Here is an 18,646-nt window from a genome sequence, read left to right on the forward strand (position 1 = left end):
TCTTCTAGAGGTCCTGAGTTCAGTTCCCAGAACCCACGTTAGTAACTCCAGCTGTAAGGGAGCTTAAGCTTCTGGCGTCTGAGGACACCTGTGCTCTCATGCGCATATCCACATGCAGACACACACACTTACACATAATTAAAAATAATAAAAACATTTTTAAAAACATAAGCAAGCCAGGCATGGTGGTGCACACACCTTTAATCCCAGCACTCAGGAGGCAGAGGCAGGCAGATCTCTCTAAGTTCGAGGACAGCCAGGGAAACCTTATCTTGAAAAGCAAAACAAACAAAAACCATGTGAGCAGACTACTATTGATACAGACAGAGAGAATGCTAGGGGTAGGATATGTTTGTATTCACTTTAAATGTAAAAAGAAGTATTAAACTTACTTTTTTGAGAAATGCATGAAATAATACAAGATATAATACTTTCTATTATAACATAATAAATGGCTGCTCTTTTTCCTCTATGGTGTTCAGCCCTTTGCTACAACCCCTGTAAATTTGGGGTTGAGACACGCTGCTCTTTCTTTGGTGACACCAACAAGAAAAACAGCTTCCTTTCGTGTCCCTGCTGAAATGCCCACCCCACCCCTGTAGAGAGTTCTGGATGTCCCCGAGTGGGCATATTAGTTCTCCCATGCAGAGGGGGCAGCATTTGAACTCCTTCTGAGACCTCATGCAAGCTGGAGAAGTGTCTGTCCTTGACTAGAGAGGCTCAGGTCAGCCCCAGGCATGCCACAGTTGTGCAGTGGAGTAACCAGCCTTCTCTTCCAGACGGCCTCCCGTCCGTGCCTGTGTTCGACAGAACTCTGCCCGTGAAGCAGATGCACGTGCTGGAGGCCCTGGACCTTCTTGTCCTCCGAGCAGACAAAGGTGCTGCCCTCAGAGGGCATTCTCTGGAAAGAACGGAGGGCGGGTGGCCCACTGCAGCAGACCTCAGGGTCACGTTCCTTGGCCTGCTGTCAGTGCCGTGGTCCTTTGGTGGCCCACTTGTTGGGGTAGTGGAGGGAAGGAGAGTTTATGCAGTTGCCCGTATCCCGGAACACCCCCAACCCCGGTCTGTGCATCTGCCCTGGGAGGCCCCGCAGGTCATTTGACATCTCTAATCCCTCCTCTGCCTTCTCACTGTCACCAGGGAAAGATGCCCGCCTGTTCGTCTTCCGGCTGAGTGCGGTGCAGAAAGGCCTTGATGGCAGGCAGACTGGAAGGAGCAGATCTGACTGCCGAGAAAACAAGCTGGAGAAAACCAAAGGTGAGGCTGGGGAGTAACTTAGGGTGGAGTGCTTGCTGGGAACGTGTGAGGCCCGAGGTTCGGTTCCCCGTGCTGTGCAAACCATCCCTGGCTACACAGTGAGTCTGAGCACTGTCACAAAAGAAGAAAGAAACTTTCTGTTAAAATCTTCAGGCTACTGAAAATAAAAATGAAAATTAGAGAACAAAAGAAACAACCCCTCCTCTGGGGGGGAATGAGCAGGAGTGTGGGGGTGCAGGTCACTTGCCGAACTCCCACAAAGGCCTGGGTTTGAGTCCCAGAACTGCCAAAATAAAACCTCGGCTTCTCCAAGAAGCTAGGAGAATAGGAAAGCAGGCTGAAGACAGGAAGGTTCAGCTTTGGGCCACAAGTTTCAGGTCTTGGAGGTGAGTTCCTTTCTCCACTAATGTGAAACAAAGACTCTGATCAACCTCCACTTCAATTCCCCACCTTCTAAAGGTTCACAGCCTTCCAAAACAGTGACCCCAGCTGGGGACCGAGTGTTAAACACACGAATGGGGAGAGAATGGGGAGAGGCGTTTCAAACTGAGCGCCACAGCACCTGGTGTCAGGAACATACCTGGTCTGTGTCCGTTACGCTTCATTCCCAGGGTTCTCAGGAACCATCCCCAAGGTCCCCAGGCCTGGGAGCTGCCAGCCCTCCCTGCTCACGCTGGTGTCACCCTTCCTCTCCCCAGGATGCCACCTGTATGCTATTAACACTCACCACAGCAAAGAACTGAGAATCGTGGTTGCAATTCGCAATAAACTGCTTCTCATCACAAGGAAACAACACAAGCCGAGTGGGGCGCCGGGTGCCTCGCTCCTGTCCCCTCTGTCGGAGTCACCTGTTGAGGAGTTCCAGTACATCAGGGTAGGTGTGCTCTCCAGCTTCTGCTCTCCTGCCAGGCGCTAGCTGACTGCCTGTCTAGCCAAGACTGTCCCACTGCTCAGTAACCCCTGTGGAACCCCAGTCTCCTGTGCCCTAGCTTACCCAGATAGCTAAGCCGTGTGCTCATTCACAGGAACCTCTATGAGTTCTGGGCATGGCCATGCAGCAGCGAACTGTGCAAAGTCTCTCTTCCCACAAGCTCGCCCTCTAGTTGACAAGCAAATACCTGATGGCTGGCAGAAATACACACTGAGGCCGGGTGTGGTGATACACCTTTACTCTCAGCACTCGGGAGGCAGATCTCTGTGAGTTCGAGGCCAGCCTGGTCCACTTGGCGAGTTCCAGGACAGCCAGAGCTACATAGTGAGACTGTGTCTCAAAACACAAACCAGCTATAGCTCGTCAAGCTATGCAGTGTCCCCGGATTGGCCACCAGAGCCAAGTGTAGCACTAGGAGACTGAGAAGGGTTTTCGCTGCTCGGTTAAGGCCTCCTGAATTATGCACATAGGTTTGTGCAGCTGTTCTGGGGACAGAACTCTGAGAGTTACACTAAACCAGGTTAACATTTTGTTAATTAAGTGTCTGCCTTCTCAAGACTCGTTACCACCCATAATGAATATTTATGTAGAGTAGTTAGGTAGTGTGAGCTCTGAAATCAGAGTCACGGAGTTCAAATCATAGCTTTACCACATATAAACGTTGTGACCATAAGCAAGCAACCTGACCTGGGAGCCACAGTGTTTTCCTCCATAGAGCACCAACCACACCCCATGCCAGGGTTGGTGCAAGGGCAGTGCAGACGCTGGGCATAGGTGACGCAGGTGACGCTCCCAACAAGGCGGTCAGCAGTGATACGGCTGTTACTGAGTCACGGGACAGTGGAGACGAAAGTCACTCGGCAGTGAAGTCAGACTGTGAAATCCCTTCCTTCCTGGCCTCCATCCCTTCCGGAACAGGAAGGAGGAGTCTGGCGAGACCCCTGTGTGTGCAGCAGAGCTCTGCTGGCCAGGCGGCCGGACCCCTGTAGAAGGGGGGACAGGCAGGAGAGGCTGTCTGAAGATGGCTCTTGTGCCCTAACTTGTGTCCTACTCTGCCTCACCCCACAGGAAATCTGTTTGTGTGACTCCCCAGCAGTGATGACCTTAGTGGACGGGCCAAGCGAAGAGAGTGACAACCTCATCTGTGTGGCCTATCGGCATCAGTTCGACGTGGTAAACGAGAGCACAGGAGAGGCCTTCAGGCTGCACCACGTGGAGGCCAGCAAGGTGAGCTGGCTTGTAGAGTGGACTGGGAGTAAGAGAAAGCAAGAGGCTGACTGCTAGTTTTAGATGCCACGGTGTGGCTTCTTTAAAATTGCATCCTCCAGTGAGATGTGGAAGTCCGTGCCTTTAGTTCTTGACTTGAGACGCTGAGGCAGGAGGATCATGAGTTCAAGGTTAGCCTGGGCTACATACTAACTGAGGCTAACCTGGGCCACATGAGACCTTGTCTCAAAATAATAATAATAAAATTACATGCTGTACATCTGTATCATGTGATATGCTCCTTAGCCTGGAGCACATGAAGCTGCCGTCCAAGGACAGAGTTTCCGGACCCCAGAAGGACAAGGGATGGCTGCAGCCCAGGCTGAGCACCCTTGTCTCAAATCTGGACAGTGGTGACCCAGGGTCAAGCATATCACGACCTACTCGACTGCCTTACGCTGCCTTCATGGGAAAGACAGACAGATGGAGACAGACTGGGTGACCCGAGAGGCGGGAGAAGCCTCGCTGAAGGCGCAGGAGAAGAGCAGTCCACAGCCGAGGGGCTCCGGCTCCTCACACACTTCCTTTCCTCTCCTGTAAGACAGCACAGTGCTGTCCACTTGAGAGTCGGTGTGAGATGGAGTGAGTGACACAAAGGACCACCCCGTGGACCTGGGCATTCTGGGTAAATGAGAGCATGTGGGAACACAGCTGGATTCAGACCTTCTAGACAGTTCCACCCAGAATGGAAAGGAAGCAAAGATGGGAAACCTCAGTCCGTTGTAACGGAGGCCCCGTGCACTGTGGGTACTGGTGAAGCACAAAGGGCCTTGCGGCACCCTGGGGCCGAGGCCCTGCCGAGTCACGCGAGGCTTGGGGTTCTTCTGCGTGTCCCACCCCACGCACCACGCTGCTGCTGTCATTGCAGGTTAATTTTGTCGCGGCTGTTGATGTGTATGAAGATGGGGACGCCGGCCTGCTCCTATGCTACAACTGTAAGTAGGGAGCTGTCTGCTCGAGCACAAAACAGCCCGTTTCTCGGGGTGCTAGAATGGGATCTCCCTACTCCCCTAGACTGAGCTGATGAGCCTTGCTGCGTACATCATCACACCAGGGAGCATCTAAAATCCACATCCCTACCTGCACCACTGGCTGTGGCCCTCAGTGCTTATCAGAGCTGCCACCACGCTCCTGCTTCCAGGGTGTGGGGTGAGGATGGTGGCATCCAGCTAGCAGGCCCTTACTGTGTGCCAGGTAATCCCGGGTCAGATTTTCACCTACAGTGGCCCACAGCAGGCTCTGCTTCCTTCCTCCATGTAGAGTTAAGGCAGAGGAGGCTTGGAGACGTGACCTGCCTTCCTCAGGGTTTACCTCTGACCCCTGACCTCAGTACCAGATTTCATCTTCTGTTATTACAGGGTGAATGTCCCTCATCTGAAGTGCTTATGCTCAGAGTGTTTCAGATTTTGTGACTTTTAGACTCTGGGATAGTTCCACATACATAACTAGTCATCCTGGAAATGGAACCCAAGTCTAAACACAAAATTCATTTACATTTCATAGACACCTACATAAGGCCAGGAAGTAATTTCATGAGTTAGTTATTTTTAGTGTATCTGAATTATTTATTTATTTTTATTTTTGTTTTGAGATGGGTTCTCACATAGTTCTGACTGTCCTAGAACTCAATATGTAGCCCAGGCTGGCTTCTAACTCACATATATCTACCTGCCTGTGCCTCCCAATGCTGGGATCAAAGGCATACTCAGAACACCCAGCAAGAGTGTCTAGATTTGGGCTGTGACCCATCAAATGAGGTAAGGTTTGGGATTTTACACCTGTCAGCACTCAGAGAGTGTCAGATATTAGGTCAATTTAGATTTCAGAACTTTTGGATTAGGGGCTCAGCCTGTAACTTTTCTTTTACCAGAGTCTCGCTGTGTACCCCTGGCTGACCTGGAACTCTCTATGTCAACCAGGCTGGCCTTGAACTCATAGAGATCTTCTGCCTCTGCCTCCAGAGTGCTGGGATTAAAGGTGTGCACCAGCCCTGGCTTTTAACCTGTAATTTTTTGTGTCTCCCCACCCACCCCCTGCTGTTAATGAAATCAGCATAAATTGGACTCACATAACTCAGATTAGTTTGGGTCCCTAGCAGGATGGGTTTTGGACAGAGCAAATGTATTAGATACTGATTTCTAGCATTTCAAGGACTAATGGGGGGATTACCAGCATGTGTCACTCTTGTAGAGAACCCAGGTTCAGTTTCCAGCACCCACGTGGCAACCACAACCATCTGTGACTCCAGTTCCAGGGCACACGACTCCCTCTTCTGACCTGAGGGCACCAGGCTTGCATGTGGCGCACAGACGTACATGCGGGCAGAACACTCATATCCATACAATAAGTAAATCTCTTTTTAAGTTATTTTTAAACAGATGGAAGTGAGATCATTTCCTGGGTAAGGGCTAACTAAAATGAAAAACTTTTTTTCAGCCTAGAACCATCAATTTCTAGGGTAGCAATTCTGGTTATAGCTCATAGATCAGATCAGATACTTTGATAAATAATTTATACTTAATATAAATTATTTGTATATATAAACCCAGTTATCAACATGAAAATTTATCTGGAGGGTGTCATCTTCAAAATTCAAGACTTAACAGGGAATAGTCCAGAGAAGGCAGGACAGCAGCTCTCACTCTGAGTCATCTCGAAGGGACAGTCATCCACAAGTTTTAGCGGAAGCATTCTTCCAAACAGTGGGTCTTAAGAGTGCAATCCTGTGACTTTATTTTAAAAAAAAAAAAATCTATGGGGAAAGAACTGGCTCTCCCCACCCCCACCCAACTAAAAACAGACTGGAGAGATGACTCAGTGGTTAGAACACTGACTGCTCTTGAGAAGGACCCAGGTTCAGTTCCCAGCACCCACACAGCTCACGACCTATAACTGCAGGTTAAGGGAATCTGGTGTCCTCTTAAGGCTTCCACAGACATCAGGCACACATGTGGTGCACAGACATACATGCAGACAAAACACTCATACACACAAAATAAAAATAAATAAGTAAAATTTTGAGTAAAATAATTTTAAGGCAGGTATGATGGCACAGTCTTGTAATACCAGCACTCAGCAGAGTGAGTCAAGAGGATTATATGTTCCAGGCCAGCCTGGGATACATGGCAAGACCCTCTCTCAAAACACACATATGTAACAAATATAGTTGTTATCTTCATTTTCTTAAAGTGTGTGGGAAGGCTTAAACAGCTTCTATAATGAAAGGGAACTTTGTCCCTACAAAAGCTTTCTTACTTTGTGAAGGTCTGAGCCATATACACTAATGTTCAGAGATCAGAATAGACCAGGACCAGGTAGCTGAATTAAACTGGCCTTAACATAGCTGAAGTTCAGCAAGGGGATATACACATGGTTCATGCTCTCAAGAAACATGTTAGGAAGTTGTATTAGTCAGGGTTCTCTAGAGTAACAGAACTTAGAGAATGAATCTCTCTCTCATTAATCTATTATATATTATATATACTATATATATATATCATATATATATAAAGGGCATTTATTAGAATGACTTACAGGCTGTGGTCCAGCTAATCCAACAATGGCTGCTTATGAATGAAAGGTCCAAGAATCCAATAGTTGTTCAGTCCGTGAAGCTGGATGTCTCTGATGTTCTTCAGTCTATGTCTAACCTAAATCTCAAAGAAGTAGGCTCCAATGCCAGTGAAGGAATGGATGTGTTAGTGAGAGCAAGCAGGAAAGAGAAAGAGTTTCTTTCTTCCATCTCCTTATAGAGGCTGCCAGCAGAAGATGTGGCCCAAATTAGAGGTTTGTCTTCCCACCTCAAAGATCCACATTAGAAGTGTATCTTCCCACCTCAAATGATGAAGCAAAAGTCCCTCACAGGTGTGCCCAGCCGTTTGGGTTTTAGTTGAGTCCAGATGTAGTCAAGCTAACAACCAAGAATGGCCATCACAGAGGGCACATGTAACTCGTGTCGTGCTTGTGGTGGGTAAGGCTCAAGGGTGACCTGCCTTGTAGAAAGGCTTCGTCCGCCCCTGGGCTGCCCATTCTGAATCTTTCTCTGGCGTGATGATAAGGCAAAGTTCCCTTTGCAGCCCTGCCTAGCTTTATTCAAACACTCCGCCCCAGGTGGAGCTATGGGACTCAGGGTAGACTGCCTCACCTCTCCCAACCTCAAGTTCATAGGCAGAGTGACCTTACAGGTAACAGCATCTCCCTTCTGAAGCCAGGCATATTAAATGGACCGTCTTCTCACAGCGCCATGCTTGACACACAGTGTATTTTCTCCAGGTGGCAGCTGTTAGCATACGTGGTGCCAATGTCATTCTTGCTGCGACCGCCTCACAACCCTCAGCCTCTGGCCCAAGGGTGGCAGTGGCTGCTTGTGATAACCTGGCAGAGAGGGCTGAGTGTGGTGACTAACGCTTCAGTCCAGCACTTGGAAAGCTGAGGCCAGAGCATTGCTACAAATCCAAGTCCAGCCTGGGTCCAGAGACCCAGCTGGAGGATTCTGCCCGGTGCCTGTTCCCTCTTTCTCTGGATGCAGGGATCTGGGTGTCGTCTCTAACAAAACATGTTGCGATTGTTTTTGTTGCAGACAGTTGCATCTATAAAAAGGTTTGCCCCTTTAATGGTGGCTCTTTTTTGCTTCAACCCTCGGCATCGGATTTCCAGTTCTGTTGGAACCAGGCTCCATATGCAATTGGTAAGGAAAACCTTTTCTGTGGCTCCCTGCCCCTGGCTAACCACCACAGGGCTTGGTCTCCTGTGGGCAACTAGGGCTTCTTCCAAAACTAGCACACATTTTGGGGCATGGAGATTCTTCAAATACTCTGCTGTTGGATAATTTTTATGCTCCCCGTTTAGATTCTTATGTCCCCCTGGCTCTTCTCATTCCTAGGCACATGACATTAGAAAGCAATGAAATATAATTTGTCATCCCCTGGCAGGCCTTTTCTAAAACTCACAAGCCAGCTCCAGCCAGTGCACTGACTGGCTTGGGGAGAAGCACAGATATCAGTGCTGTTCTTACATGCTGAAAGTCCAGAGCCTCAGGGGCCAGCAAAACACCTGCCACTAAGATGCCAGGGTGGGGCTGGCAAGATGGCTTAGCTGGCAGAAATACTTGCTGAAAGTCTGATGGCCTGAGTTCCGATGACCCAGACCCATATGCTAGAAGGAGAGAACTGACTCCTACAAGTTGTCCCTGACCTCCACATGTGCACCCCCACCCACCACCACATACACATTAAAATGTAATTTTAATAAAGCAAAATCAAAGCCAGGTGGTGGTGGCGGCAGCAGCGGCGGCGCACGCCTTTAATCCTGGCACTTAGGAGGCGGAGGCAGGTGGATCTCTGTGAGTTTGAGGCCAGCCTGGTCTACAGACAATCAGGGCTACACAGAGAGAACCTTATCTCAAAAAAAAAAAAAAAAAAAAAAAAAAAAAAAAGGTAAAAGCAAGTTCCCAGATGTTGGGATATGGCTCCATGGTACAGTGCTTGCCTGGCATCCACAAGCCTTGGATTATATTCCCAACACTACAAATAGTAGGGTATAAAAATCTTGAAAACAAGTGCCGGGATATGAGTAGTTCACAGAGCACAGTAGGAATCAGAGTCGCCCTGAGACCAAGAGTGCTCCGGTTAGGACTTTTTTCCTCACTGCTGTGCAGGCTGTGGTAGCACAGGCCTGTAAGCCTAGCACTTGGGTAATAGAGGCAAGAGGTTCATAAGATGTGCAGAGACACCTGGCAAATTCATGGCCAACTTGTCTAAAAAACAAAACAATAATAAAAACCTATCTGCTGAAAGACCCACATCAGATTTTTGAGAGAGCAGACCTGAAGCTGGTGCCTGGCCAGGCTTTGAGGACAGATGAGATCTTCCAAAAGAAGGAATGGAAACTGACCTGGGCTTTGAGGCAAGCACTGGAGAGGTCAGGGCAAGAGGCCTCATGTAGGAGAATGAGTCACCAAGGACACCCCCAAATGGACAGGTCACCTGTGCTGAGCCCTGAGAGAGTCCGCCTACACAGGTATAATGGAAGCCTCGGTGCAGGAAGTCAGCATGTCACCACAGCATTGTGAGGAGCTCCAGCTGTAACAGAGAACAGAGCATCTAAGTCAGGGACACTCTGAAGTCAGCATGTCACCACAGCATTGTGAGGAGCTCCAGCTGTAACAGAGAACAGAGCATCCAAGTCAGGGACACTCTGAAGGAGGACACACTGCTGCCTGTGACACAAAGCCAGAGGTGCAGAGATGGGGTGACATGCGGGACACCCAGGCTGAGCCAGGAGGGAGAGTAGAGGGAAGTTTCCAGGTCACGTGCTGAAGGGGGTCAACCTATAGTCTGGACAATGTGGGGAAAGTCCCCCAGGACTGGGCAGCGGAGCCACCAGAAGACCAGGCAATGGGGTATCAGGCAGGGTCGTAGCCATGACAGCTGGTTAGCGGGCGCACCAGAGAGGCAGGCCTATCCATGTGAAGCAGGCAGGAATAGGAGGGATGGAAGTTTCTGGAGTGGTGAAGATGACTGAGCAGTTGCAGCCACCAGCCACCAGGCCCGTCTGTTCCCTTGCAGTCTGCGCCTTCCCATACCTCCTGGCCTTCACCACCGACTCCATGGAGATCCGCCTGGTGGTGAATGGGAACCTGGTCCACACAGCAGTTGTGCCCCAGCTGCAGCTCGTGGCCTCCAGGGTGAGTGGAATGCAGTCTTATGGCCTTTGCACCCAGAGGTGTCAAGTGAGCAAACGCTGCTGATTGTCACACCAGGACCACTGTTCTGTGTCAGAGTGCCAGGAGGGAGGGGGGCGCTGACAAGATTGATCAGGGGTTTTCATGTGTGCCCTCCTTGAGCTTTCAAATGCTCCCTCAGGACTGGTGGGATGGCTCAGCATGGAAGGCACTGGCTGTGCAGACCTGACAAGCTCAGTTGAGTCCTTAGAACATGTAAAAGTAGGACGGAGCCAATGCCACGAGAGCTCCCTGCCTTGGGCAGAGAGCCATTGGTCATTGTTAGCCTGGGAATGCAGCTGTGAAATAGCACCTTCTTCTCCTAATCTTTAATTTTGGAGTGTGTGTGTGTGTGTGTCTGTCTGTCTATGACTGTATGTGTATGTACTTATGCACAACACACATGTTGAAGTCAGGGGACACCCTGCCTTAATCAGCTCCCCCCTTCCACTGTGTGGGTCCCAGGTAGGAAACTCAGGTTGTCAGGCTTGGCAGCAGGTGCCTTGACCCACTGGGCCCACACTTTCCTCCATGCTCATTGTCTAGCTTCAATTTGAGTTTTTTCCTGTGAACCGTGGCTCACCAACTGACCACATCTTGGAGTGTCTTTGTCTAGTGCTCCACCATGAGTGAACCCCACAAAGTCTCCTCTCACCCTTCCAGGCCAGGATAGTGCCCCTGCCTCATTCCCTGTGGCCCTTTCTCAGTCTTAATCTTAGTCGTGCTGGCTGGAGGCAGCTACTCCTCGTCTCCCTGCTGCAATGTCTGCTGTGAGCACAGGGACCGGGCTGTCCTCTCCAGTGTGTACACCAGTGCTCCCAAAATAGGTATATGTTTAAAACATTGACTGTAAGTTTACTGATATAACACAGCTTCAGTTTACAGTTAACAGTAAAATATGCTCATCTTAATAAAACCCATAACCACTTAGTTCTCACAAGATATGCTTTCTAATTTTTGCTGAGACCTGTATCCATAACCAAACTACAGGTTCAACTCCACCCTAAGTTGAAGTCCTACCACAGTCTACTCATTATTGTTCAAGTAGGTTATGTCAAGAAATCTGTCATGTGGCTAGGTGTGTGGCTCACATCTGTAAACTCAGCACTTGTAGGGCTATCAGGAGGAAAGATATGCATTTGAGGCCAGTCTGAACTACATAGTGAGCTCCAAGATAGCCTAGGATACAAAGTAAGACTTTGACTCAAAAAAAAATGTCTAATATGTAATTGAGTGTTAAACAGTTTTTCCGTGCTGGAGAGAAGCTTGTGGACTAAGTTCCCTTAGTGTTCTTGTAGAGGACCCAGGTTCAGTTCTCAGCATCCATGTGGTGGCTCACAATGTCTATTCCAAGGGACAGTCCTTCTGAGCTCCCTGAACTCCTGTACGTATGTGGTCATAGATGTAGACTCAGGTACACGCACGCGCACGCACGCACGCGTGTGCACACACGCGCGCGCGCGCGCACACACACACACATAAAATTAAAGTGTATATATATATATATATATATATATATATAATTTAACCTTTTTAGAGCTTTATTGGGAGAGAGGGGGAGGAAGAGAGACAGAGAGACAGAGAGATCACGTGGAGAGGGGAGAATACGGAAGGAGAGGCAATACGGAAAGAGAGGAAATTAAAGTATTTAAATATATCTCTCCAGAAACAAATCATACCTCTTAAACCAGAACTTACTCCAGCTGCAGCCCCTAGACTCAATAAAAGGATAAACAGCGCTGGTTGTTCGGCGGAAGAGTCATGAGCCATGGTTACCAGAGTTAGAATGGGCTATATTAGAAAGAAGAAGGGATAGGACGGAGAATCCAAGCCTGGTAGAGAGGAAACAGAAAGAGAGGCCAGAGAGAGAACGTAGGGGTCCGCATGTAGCTTTTTAAAGCGGGGACACAGTCGCCAGTTGATGCAATAAGGCACCAGACAAGACCCCGAGCTGCACATGTACAGAATCCTAACCCTCAACCCACTTTTATCCATGCTATTACTGGTAGAGCTCACCAGTGTCCAGCGTGTCTGTCCAGTGGATGTGGCTGACACAAGAGTCAGCAGGAGCCAGGCAGGAGCGCCTAAACAATAGTAAATGTAGCCAAATAGTTAAGAGTGTTGTTGAGGATCTTTGCCTCTAATATTAGTTTATTCTATTTGCCTGGAGAGAGAGCTCAGCAGTTAAAAGTGCTTGCAGAGCAAGATGAGGACCTGAGTTCAAATCCCCACAACCCACGTAAAAATCTCGATGTGTTCACAGCAATGCCTGCAAGCCCAGTGCTGTGAGGGGCAGAGACAGGAGGATTGCTGGGACTTCGGCTGCCAGCCTAGCTCCAGGTTCAGTGAGAGACCCTCTCTTAAGGAAGTCAAGTGGAGAGTGATGGAGCAGGACTCCTGACTTCCTCCTCTGGCCTCCATGCAGGTGCACTGATGTGCATATTGCATACACACGTGGGTAAACACCACATACAAAAAGCTAAATTTGTACTTTTGATTTTTAATGATGGCCATGTTTAAGATCTGGCTTGTAAACTTCCTGAGAGTTGGCTCTCAAGAACACATGTGATGTCTTCCCATTGTTGTTGCCAAGTGAGCACACGAGGGCATGCTGGAGTATATGCTGACTCCATGAGGCAGACGTCCATATCTTTCCCCTGCAGAATGGGCCTGACTGAGTCCCCAAGGTCCATCCCAGTTCTGAGACTCTGAGGGGACGTTTGTGCGTTGCGTTGGGTTTGCAGATGTGTGACAAGTGACTCTGCTAGTGTAGGTCAGTGCAGAGATAAGGAGAGCAAATCCTTGGGAAAGTCCAGCTGAATGAGCCCCGGTCTGCGCTGCATGCTCTGAGGAGGAGGTCAGGAAGTCACCTCCAGGCTTGGGAACCAGTCGGTCTTGACAGTGGTGCAGAGCCTGGGATACAAGGCAGCTGCTAACGCTTCTTCTTCCCTTCCAGTCAGACATATACTTCACCGCAGCCACGGCTGTGCATGAGGGCTCATCTGCCAGCAGCTCCAAGGGGGCCAGCGCCCACACGTCTCCTCAGACACCTCCAGCCCGGGATACTCTGCTGTTTCCTTCTTCCCTGGGGGAAGGTGAAGTCCTTCGTTTACTGCTTTATTAATAGAGCCCCTGGATCATGGTTCCTTTGGCTTCCTGTCAGAGCTAGACATAATCACTGCTAAAGAAGTTACTATTCAGGTTGGGCATAGTGCCACACACCTTGAATCCCAGCACTCAAGAGGCAGAGGCAGGCAGATCTCTGTGAGTTCCAGGCTAGCCTGGGCTACAGAGTGAGTTCCAGGACAATCAAGGCTATGTAGAAAGAGACCCTGTTTCAGGAAAACAAAAATGAAGAGGTGAAGCATTTATCTAAATTGTTCTATTATCACTAAAAACTTGGGAGTAAGATATGGGAGTAAAAACCTGATAGAGCAAGAAAGCAGCGGAGGAAGGACCAGCTGACCCTCTCCACGCTGCCCAGATCAAAAAGGCCCTCCCTTTCTATCTTATCTCTCTATCTTATCGTATCCTGGGTCCTCCAAAATCTCTGTGGCTAATTCCAGTCAGCTGGTCGTTGACTCCACTCCCTGATTCAAGGTTAACTTTATTAACAGGCTCAGAGTGTCGCAATACGATGAAAAATCCCGCAACAAAGAAAAATGAGGAGGAGGAGAAGTAGCAGTTAGAGTTGTTGAAGATGTTACTATTTAAAGCCAGTAAAAAGAACTTGCTTGGCTGCATTCCCAACACTTGTGAGGTTGGTAAGACAGAGGATCCCACATTCAGGGCCAGCCTGGACTAGGTGGTGAGACCTGTCTCAAAAATAAACCAATAAATAAACTTTGTCCTTTGAATTGGTAAAATTCTTAAGAAACAGCCAGGTGGTGGTGGCGCAGAAGCAGGCGGATCTCTGTGAGTTCGAGGCCAGCCTGGGCTACAGAGTGAGATCCAGGACAGGCACCAAAGTTATACAGAGAAACCCTGTCTCAAAAAAAAAAAATCTTAAGAAACTTTATATTAAAATAACAATAAAAGCCATACATGATGGCACACACCTTTAATCCCAGCACTCAAGAGGCAGAGGCAGGTGGATCTCTGAGTTCAAGGCCAGTCTGGTCTCTCTACTGAGTTCCAGTATAGCCAGGGCTACATAGAGAAAACCCTGTTTCAAAATAATAATTATTATTGTTATTATTATTAATTAAAATTAAAATTTTTTAAAAAGAAAAGAAAGGCAGGGGGCTGAATCAACGACTCATTCAGTTAATTGCTTGCACTTGCTCCGCAAGCATGGGGACCTGACTTCAGATCCCAAGCACCCACATAAAAGGTCAGGCACAGTGGCACACACTCCTAAGCCCAGTGCTGGGGTCGGAAGGATCCCTGGGGTATGCGCGCTGATTAGCTAGTCTATCAAGTTCCAGGTTCTGTGAGAAGCCTTGTCCCAAGAAGTAAGTTGGAGAAACCTCTGGCCTCCATATACATACGTACACACACACACACACCCCTCTGGCCTCTATAAACATATGTACACACACACACACACACACACACACACCCCTCTGGCCTCCATATACATATGTACACACACACACACCAAACAAACAAACAAAAATAGGAGGAATCCCATTCTGTAAAACAGCGCTTTCAACGGAGAAAAGAATAATCCAGAGTGCATCCAGCTAGTGCATCATGTGTTTCTCCTCAGGGGGTGCCAGTGCCAGTGAGTTTCACGGCTAAATCTGCAGCCCAGAGACTTAGGTGTCACTCTGCTTTGCACACGTCCCCAGAGACTCAGGTGTCACTCTGCTTTGCACACGTCCCCAGAGACTCAGGTGTCACTCTGCTTTGCACACGTCCCCAGAGACTCAGGTGTCACTCTGCTTTGCACATATCCCCGGAGACTCAGGTGTCACTCTGCTTTGCACATATCCCCGGAGACTCAGGTGTCACTCTGCTTTGCACATGTCCCCAGAGACTCGGGTGTCACTCTCCCTTTGCACACGTCCCCAGAGACTCGGGTGTCACTCTGCTTTGCACACGTCCCCAGAGACTCGGGTGTCACTCTCCCTTTGCACACGTCCCCAGAGACTCGGGTGTCACTCTGCTTTGCACACGTCCCCAGAGACTCAGGTGTCACTCTGTTTTGCACAGTGTGTCCAGTGCCAGGCTCCTGTGGGGCCAAGAACAGCATTTCTCCTGATTTCTTGCCCCGTCAGTCATCTTTATCACTCATTGTTCAGATGAGGCCCCGGGTGGGCAGTTCCCCGCTCTCCTGTCTCTCCTGTTCCGTGTATAAGCACAACTGTACTTTATCAAATTCCCACAAAAGAAAGAAAGTCCCTAGGACACACGGAGCCATTGGGCGTCATCAGCATGTGACAAAGTCTTTCTTCATGCTAATTATATCACATAATTATATTCAGGAACAAGAAATTATGTCCAGGCAGCAAGATGGTCCAGTGGGTAAAGGCACTGGCCACCAGGCCTGATGACCTGAGCTTGACCTCTGTCCCGCTGGCAGGAGGAGAGGACCGGGTCCTGCAAGTGCATGCACACACACACTCAACAATGTCATTTAAAACTTTTAAAGACAGAAACTGTTCTGTTGTAAATAACATGAGCCTAAAGTTCTGGTCTTTTCCAAATTGTGTTTCAGGTGAAATTCAGTCTAAAAATCTGTACAGGATTCCACTCAGAAACCTTGTGGGCAGAAGCATTGAGCGGCCTCTGAAGTCGCCCCTGGTGTCCAAGGTCATCACACCGCCCACCTCCATCGGCCTTGGCGTCGCTGCCATCCCTGTCACTCACTCCCTGTCCCTGTCGCGCATGGAAATTAAAGAAATAGCAAGCAGGACCCGCAGGGAACTGCTAGGTAATAACAGCCGTCAGGGGTGTTCCCACAGCTTGTCAGTCGATCAGCGGGCTTTCCCCTTGGCAAAACTGGGCAGGCACTTGGGAAGAACTCGCAGGACCCGGTCCTCTCCTCCCACCAGCGGGGCAGAGATCAGGTCATCAGCCTGATGGCCAGTGCCCTTACCCACTGGACCATCTTGCTGCCTGGACATAATTTCTTGTTCCTGAATATAATTATGTATAATTATGTAATATAATTAGCACGAAGAAAGACTTTGTCACATGCGTGTCCTAAGGACTTTCAGACGGTACAAGCACTTGCTGTCAAGCTTGCCGACCTGAGTTCGAGGCCCAGGACACTCATGGTTGAAATCTGAAGGTGAGAACTAACTTCCTCAAGTTGTTCTCTCCTCTCCACACACACACACCATACAAACACACAACACAAATAAATGGAATAAAAAATTAAACTCCCTTTCAGCAGAGATCTAGAATCCATCAATAATAATTACATCTACACCAGTGAATTTTGGACCATTTCCCACCGATGATGGACAGAAAGCTGACTAAGCCATTTTAAGGGGGGAACAGGCAGCTTATGAGAACACTATAGGATTTTAGGGGCCTCGCCACTGTTAGAGTTCTCTGAGACTGTGTGTGTGTGTGTTGCAGTGTCTATATACTTTATAATCAGAGAGAATAGAGTTCACCAACAGAAAAACCATTCAAAAATATATCTCTGTCATCTTTGCTACTGTGTCAAGCCTAATAATGTACCAGTAAGGATAAAAGGGGCAGGAAAACTGGACGGGGAGGGGGAAACCAGGGTGGATCTGAACAAAACACATCCTGTGTGAAATTCTCAAAGAACTTTTAAAATTTTAAAGAATTAAAAAGGCAAATCTGTCCCCTGTGGTAATGACCCCTGACCTCTGGTTCTCCTCTGTGACACAGGTCTCTCTGATGATGGTGGACCCAGGTCAGATGGAGCAGCACCAAGGGCCAAATCAAAATCCCGGAAACGGTTAGAAGAAAGTCAAGGAGACCCCAAGCCAGAGGCTGTGAGGTCAGCTAGCAGTGACAGGTAAGAAGCCCTGCTCTGCGTGGTTGCCCAGTGAGACTGGCCAGCACCCCACAGCGCCAGCAGCCAGCCCCACACTGAGGGCCCAGTGAGACTGGCCAGCACCCCACAGCGCCAGCAGCCAGCCCCACACTGAGGGCCCAGTGAGACTGGCCAGCACCCCACAGCGCCAGCAGCCAGCCCCACACTGAGGGCCCAGTGAGACTGGCCAGCACCCCACAGCGTCAGCAGCCAGCCCCACACTGAGGGTCCAGAGAGAACAGCTGACACATGGGGCTGAGACAAGAGGACACTGCCATCAGCCGTCCAGCTAATGTTCACTAAATGAATTCAGAGGGGCTAGAGACAGTCAGCTAGAGCCGCGGCCAACATGCACAACACACACACACACACACACACACACACACACACACACACACACACGGCCAACATGCATAAAACACACACATGTGCTCGCGTACATGTGCATGAGAGAGAGAAACAACAGAGAAAGACACCTTTTTAGAAAAGGGTTCACTATGTAGCCTTGGCTAACCTAACTCACCATGTAGACCAGGCTGGCCTCAGACTGAATGTTGCACAAGTGGTGGCGCACACCTTTAATCCCAGCACTCAGGAGGCAGAGCCAGGCAGATCTCTGTGAGTTCGAGGCCAGCCTGGGCTACCAAGTGAGTTCCAGGACAGGCTCCAAAGCTACACAGAGAAACCCTGTCTCGAAAAACCAAAAAAAGAAAAAAGAAAAGCCATGTACCACGACACCCAGTCCTAGAGAGAAACTGTTAGGATGTATGTAGTAATGTATTTTAATCGTAGTCTCACACACACCCCAGTTACTCTTTCTTGTCCCCCTTCCACTCCCACTGACCTCTCTCCGAAGAGACTATTTTTGGATCACTGGTTGATGAAGATTCACAAAAACAAGATTGCTTAGTAAGAGTTTAGGGTCAGCCACTTTCCGGAACTGGTGGCCCGTGAGCAGGAAGAGCCCTTCTGAATGGCAGCTCAGCACATGTGGACAGATGCTTGTTGCCTCACAGATGTGGTCCCTTCAGCGACAGCGCATGCGCCCTTCTGGAAGGACTGGAACATCTGTCCAAGCTACTTTGGCACTAAGCTGGGGGAAGGGAGATGACCAAGCCCTCCCTGTCTGGACCTTCAGAGGGTCCACGGGCCGTTAAGCGTGGCAGAGTGGACTGTCCTGCCACCTGCACAGAGGGTCTCAGGCTGTCTGGTGGGAAGGGCCAAGCCTCACTCATGCTCAGCATCACGTGGAGAAACAGATCTAACTGTAGGGACCCTATTGACCTCGGCCAGCCACAGCGTGCTCTGAAGTTAAGGGCCTGGAGAAATGACTGTGGCCAAGAGCACTGGCTGCTCAGAGAGGCCCAAGTTCCCAGCTCCCACATGGCTGCTCACAGCCGCCTCTAACTCCAGCTTTGGGGAGCCGATGGTGCCAGACACACCAGACACAGACATACATGCCCGTAAACAATTATGTACATAAAATACACATTTGGTAATTTTTTTTAAA

The 18,646-nt window shown here is 49.2% G+C and overlaps 1 protein-coding gene across 10 annotated transcripts in view; it reads left to right on the forward strand.

Annotated features, from left to right (window-relative positions):
- Positions 1-18,646, forward strand: part of Garnl3 (GTPase activating Rap/RanGAP domain like 3) — a 142,659-nt gene that overhangs the window by 122,310 nt on the left and 1,703 nt on the right. For 9 of the 10 annotated variants that reach the window (XM_028884762.2, XM_028884764.2, XM_028884761.2 and 6 more), the window contains 10 exons: positions 780-878; positions 1,141-1,257; positions 1,956-2,131; positions 3,257-3,415; positions 4,323-4,389; positions 8,034-8,141; positions 10,021-10,139; positions 13,132-13,270; positions 15,838-16,053; positions 16,989-17,118. In XM_028884762.2, the coding sequence (XP_028740595.1) occupies positions 780-878; positions 1,141-1,257; positions 1,956-2,131; positions 3,257-3,415; positions 4,323-4,389; positions 8,034-8,141; positions 10,021-10,139; positions 13,132-13,270; positions 15,838-16,053; positions 16,989-17,118 (1,330 nt within the window). The remainder of the gene's footprint in view (positions 1-779; positions 879-1,140; positions 1,258-1,955; positions 2,132-3,256; positions 3,416-4,322; positions 4,390-8,033; positions 8,142-10,020; positions 10,140-13,131; positions 13,271-15,837; positions 16,054-16,988; positions 17,119-18,646) is intronic. The other variant, XM_037204534.1, reaches the window with a different exon arrangement.

The sequence above is a fragment of the Peromyscus leucopus genome, chromosome 4 (assembly GCF_004664715.2).
Source record: "Peromyscus leucopus breed LL Stock chromosome 4, UCI_PerLeu_2.1, whole genome shotgun sequence".
Classification (NCBI taxonomy): Eukaryota; Metazoa; Chordata; class Mammalia; order Rodentia; family Cricetidae; genus Peromyscus; species Peromyscus leucopus.